Raw genomic sequence first — 5200 nt, 5'->3', positions numbered from 1 at the left:
CAGTCGCCTTTTCCTATCCTCCCCTCCGTCTTTCGCTTTCCTATCATCTTTCTTAGAACTTTCCTGTCTCTTCCTCCCTTCTCGGTTTTTTCAATTTTCATAGGCGGCGAGAGTTAACCTTGTGTGGCCAACCACGCTGAATTGCCTCATATTTGGTTATAGCAGTGGTGTACAGCTGGCGTGGGCAGAACTTGTTCTAAAGTTCCTGTCCCGGCTGAAGAACAAAGCTTCCTCCCTGCTTACTAATGATCGCCCTCTGAAGAGGGGGCGGACCGATGTCGCATCAGTTTTTCAACAAAAAGAAGACAACTTTTCCGAAGTACCGCATCGTCCACAGTAAAAAAACAGAAAAGCCAGCCAGACAAATATCCCCGTTCCTTGTTTCAACAGTTCTTCGATTCCTTGGGCCCTCAGTACAAAATCGCAAAGTTGGCTTGTGGTGACCTGCTCGACGTTACTCAAATATCAAAGCTTGGAAACCTTGAAACTTTTGGAGATATTCCTGTCTCTGTCACAACACACAGATCATTGAATACAGTACATGGTGTCATCTCAGACAATGACTTTCTACACCTAACAGAGGAAGAGATGCTTGAAGGATTTTCTCCGCAAAATGTAACCAACGTCTATAGAATTACAATCCGCAAAGACAGCAAAGAAATTCCAACAAAACACCTGGTCCTGACGTTTGCCTCTTGCACTCTACCCGAGTCAATCGAGGTAGGCTATGCAAAAATCTGCGTTCGCCCATATATACCCAACCCTAGACGCTGTTTCAAATGCCAGAAGTTCGGTCACTGCTCACAAAGCTGCTGCGGCCGTAACACCTGTGCTAAATGAGCCTCAAATGACCACCAATCAGACGACTGCGATGACGAGCCACGCTGTGCAAACTGCAAAGGCGACCACGCTGCTTATTCAAGGTCTTGTCCTGCCTGGAAGAAAGAAAAGGAAATAATTACAATAGAGACAAAAGACAATGCCACATTTATAGAGGCAAGAAGGCGTTATGCAATGTCACTTGGCACTTTCTCCTTCACACGCCACACAAACTTCGCGGATGTGGTGCGCGGCGCACCACAGCGGCCTTCGGCACATGCCCAGCTCACAATAAGTGAGTTGGAGGCATAATCCGCACTCCTGGCAGATGCAGCGAAAGCTGCTATGCCACCCCCACAAACGGGCCCGCAAGGCTTCCCCCGTTCGGGAGAAGTCCACTACCCCCCTGCCCGTGGGTTCCCCGCAGAACTCCAGCGCCTCCACCGAGGCGATGGATACAACTCAAAGCTCGCAACGGCAGCGGGGCTCCCATGACTGGAAAAAAGAAAAAATCACGATAACAGGCCCTCAACAAGGAGGGACCTGATGTTCTGAGTACATCCCCTTAAAAATTTATAATGCCTTCAAGAGACCAATTTGGGACCTTTACTCAAAAATATTTTTAAAAAGTATAAAGTGTTTCGTCATGACCGTGAGCAGGCAAATTGGCTCTCTGGAGGCATTGCTGTTGTAGTTCAGAGCAGTGTTGCAACGCATGAAATCAAGCTCCAGACGAATTATGAAGCCGTTGTAGTCACTGTCATTAGCTTTAAAACAATTACCATATGAACAGTGTATTTTCAACCACACCTCACAGTAACACTCCATGACCTAGAAGCACTTTTTAGTCGGCGACCAGAGCCATATCTGGTAGTTGGAGATTTTAATGCGCACCTCATTTTGGGGGAGCAGACAGACGGACACTAGAGGCTGGGTTTTAGAAGATTTTATTCTATGCGACGACGTTTGCCTGCTTAATACGGGCAAACCCACATACTGCACTCCGTCCTCAGGAAAGATGAGTTGCATAGACTTCTCTTTTAGCTCTCCATCCGTTTTTACCGATTTTAAGTGGGATGTTCTTGATAACCCACCCATCATTCGAACAAAACCATGCCGTTGGAAACTGCACTTAGTGGACTGGCCACTATTTCAAGAAAAGGCCTGTCTGGAGAAAATATTTTTGGTTTATCTTAGCATTGACGAAATAAATGAAATTTTTACAACATGTATCATTGCGGCTGCACGTCTGGCTATTCCGCAGTCATCAGGACTAGTACTCCAAAACCACAAGGTTTGGTATAACCAAGATTGCAGAGAAGCAAAAAAGAATCAAAACAAAGCCTGGGGAACTTTCTGAAGATACCCCACACACAACGACCTCATAAATTTAAAAAAGGCAAGAGCAGAAGCACGACATATCTATCGCAATGCTGAAAAAACTTTGTGGAAAAACTACGTATCATCCATAAATAGTTCAGTTACACCAAAACAAATGTGGGAACAAGGCCGCAAACTTAATGGCAGCTTTTCTCCTTTCACAATTCCTTTTCTAATATCTCTGGATAGACAAACTTTAGCGAACAGGCCGACAAACTAGGCTAACACTTCTCCAAAGTTTCGAGCTCCTTACACTACACACAATTATTTTTAAAGTACAAGAACACAACTGAAAAACGACTGCCGACCAGTGGCAGTGCAAATGAACATTACAATAAATTAATTACACTACAAGAAATCCGTTCTGTACTTTCGGCCGGCGAACTGACAGCACCAGGCCCAGATGAAATTCATTATGAAATGCTTGCACACCTCTCCACAGATGCTGTAGAAGCTCTTCTGCGATTCTTCAATAAAATATGGCAGTCTGGAAAAATGCCAAAGGCGTGGAAAAACGCCATAGTTGTGCCTTTTCTGAAATATGGAAAACCACCAACTTCGGCTGGTAGTTACAGGCCAATAGCACTTTAGAGTTGTCTTGCTAAATGTTTTGAAAGTGTGCTAAATATTAGGTTAATGTTCATCCTTGAATAGTGCAAAAGTCTTGATATATGAACTCACTATGGCAAATAAGTCCATGTATTCTGTACATGTTGAGGACCTTCAAATTTCATGCACATCTTCCAGTTTATGAACATGTGAAAGACAGGTACAGCTTACACTGAACAAACTAGCGACTTGGGCAGACCAAAATGGATTTAAGTTCTCTCCACAAAAAACAGTTGCCGTCCTTTTCTCAGTTAAAAGAGGCTTGCAGATTGATCCCACCCTGCACTTGAATGAAACTGTTCTACAAGTAAAACGAGCATAAATTCCTAGGTATAACTTTTGACAGAAAGCTCACATTCCTACCCCACATAAACACCCTCAAAAAGAAAGCTTCCCGATCGCTGAATATACTGAAGATACTCTCACGGAAACACTCGGGGTCCGATAGGTTATGCCTTTTACAGATCTACCGCTCCGTAGCACGGTCCACTTTGGACTATGGATGCATTGTGTATGGGTCTGCAAGACCATCATAACTAAAAAAACTGGATCCTATACAAAACCTGGATCACCAGTTTATCAACTGGTGCATACAGAACATCCCCCATAAACAGTCTATATGTCGAAACAAATCAACCATCTCTTGCAAACAGAAAAGCAATGCTTACCTGTGCATTTAGTAGAAAGACGACTGACGCCAACCAGGTTAATTTTCGAAAAACGCGCCGTTTCGGGACCGGCTCGGTCCCTTCTTCAAGGTGTGACTATAGGCGAGGCGCAGCTTGGCTTTTTAAGCCCTTGTGTTGAATACCTCCAGGTCAATGGCCGCAAACCATGGATGTAAGACGAAGGAAGTGTCCCCAGGGGGTGAATAATATTCCTTCGTGTCTGTTGTATGTGCCACGACTCCAGCAGAAGCCTCCTGCGCTGGTTAGCTTCGGTCTCCAGTAGAATAGTGCTGTTAAAGTCATCTTGAGAACACAGCGCTTGCAGACAAAGGACCAGAACAAGAAGGACACACACCTGTGTGTGTGTGTGTGTCCTTCTTGTTCTGGTCCTTTGTCTGCAAGCGCTGTGTTCTCAAGATGTACCCCAACCAACTCGCCCAGCAACAAACCTCGCTGTTAAAGTCAATTCGGTGGTCACATTCCTCGCAGTGTTCGGCCACTGCGCTGCGCTGACGGTTCATTTGTCGGACGTCCGCTTTGTGTTGCCTCATTCTTTCGGCGAAATTCTTCGTTTCTCCCACGTACGAGGCCCGGCAGACTCAGCAGGGAATCTTGTATACAACCCCTTGGGCCCTTTCTTTTGGGTGACAGTCTTTCGGGCTGGGGAGTAAGCATCCGATTGTGGTATAGCCGGTTTGTGCGTTGTTAGCACCCCTTCTTTGCCGAGAATTCGAGCCAGCGTCTCGCTCACGCCTTTCACGTATGGTATGCAAGCACGTTTCCGGTTCTGGCATCTGCTTGCAGAAGGAATAGAGCTGTTTTTGTTTTTTCTTTTTTGCTTTTTTGCTGACGCTTCGGATGAATGAACTGGGGTACCCATTTTTCTGGAGATCGGAGACTACTCGGTTCTCGGTTCTTTTTTCTTCATGTGAAGAACATATGGTATCGGCTCTCTTCAATAAAGATGTAATCACAGATGCCTTTTGGGGAGTGGGATGATTCGAATTGAAATGGAGGTACCGTCCCGTGTGGGTTGGTTTTCTGTATACCGAGAACCGCAATCCATTGTCGTGCCTTGTGACTAGAACGTCGAGAAAAGGCAGACTGCCCTGCTGCTCACGTTCAACTGTAAATTGTATGGCCGGTTCAGTTGAATTTAGATGGATTAGGAGGTTTTCTACTTCTGACGTTTTCACCACACAAAAGCAGTTGTTTACATATCGAAGGAACAACTTTGGCTTGAGATTGAAGGTGGCAAGCGACCGGCTTTCGATGTCTTCAATGGTTAAATTAGCCATTGTGACCGATATCGATGCCCCCATCGGAACTGCCATGGTCCAGTCAAGGCATGCATGAGATTCCACAAATACACTTGTATTGGGAAGATGTTCGCCCTGACAGCTCAACATCGATTAGACCAGGGGCCTGAAACTCTTGTTGAGAAAATTGTTTCCCACTGGCCATAAGCTGGAAAATAAAGAGGTGGGGGGTCATTCACAATGGGTTTTTGGAGGGGGGGGGGGTTGTGTGAAGAACTTGCATTTTGCTGTGTGTAAAATAAATTGCCAAGACCTTGTCAAGAAGAGGCTTTCGTTTTTAATTGCGGGAATCGCCTTTTCAGCTCTAAGTGTGCTGCTGGCTTCAGGTGCGCTCGGCAGCGATAAGGGATGCAATATCTGGCATTAGATCTTGTGCGGAGTTAATTCGCGTGGTGGCTTCGAGGT

General features: G+C 45.5%; 1 protein-coding gene across 1 annotated transcript; it reads right to left on the bottom strand.

The window, feature by feature from the left end:
- Positions 1-1281: 1281 nt before the first annotated feature.
- Positions 1282-4798, bottom strand: LOC144116205 (uncharacterized). Its single transcript, XM_077650931.1, has 2 exons — positions 4328-4798; positions 1282-1314 (listed from the first exon to the last, which is right to left on the bottom strand). Exons 1-2 carry the CDS (start codon positions 4796-4798, stop codon positions 1282-1284), a joined length of 504 nt encoding a protein of 167 aa, XP_077507057.1.
- Positions 4799-5200: the final 402 nt, after the last annotated feature.

This window comes from Amblyomma americanum, chromosome 1 (assembly GCF_052857255.1).
Source record: "Amblyomma americanum isolate KBUSLIRL-KWMA chromosome 1, ASM5285725v1, whole genome shotgun sequence".
Taxonomy (NCBI): Eukaryota; Metazoa; Arthropoda; class Arachnida; order Ixodida; family Ixodidae; genus Amblyomma; species Amblyomma americanum.
This window is presented reverse-complemented; position numbering and strand designations above follow the sequence as displayed.

Bases quoted from the DNA above. Each gene is read 5' to 3' on its own strand.
- LOC144116205 (XM_077650931.1), bottom strand. From the start codon at position 4,798: ATGGGGGCATCGATATCGGTCACAATGGCTAATTTAACCATTGAAGAC. The intron at 1,315-4,327 runs GTCAGCAAAAAA...TCTTTTTTCCAG, and splicing joins CCAGTTCATTCATCCGAAGC to TCATGGGAGCCCCGCTGCCG.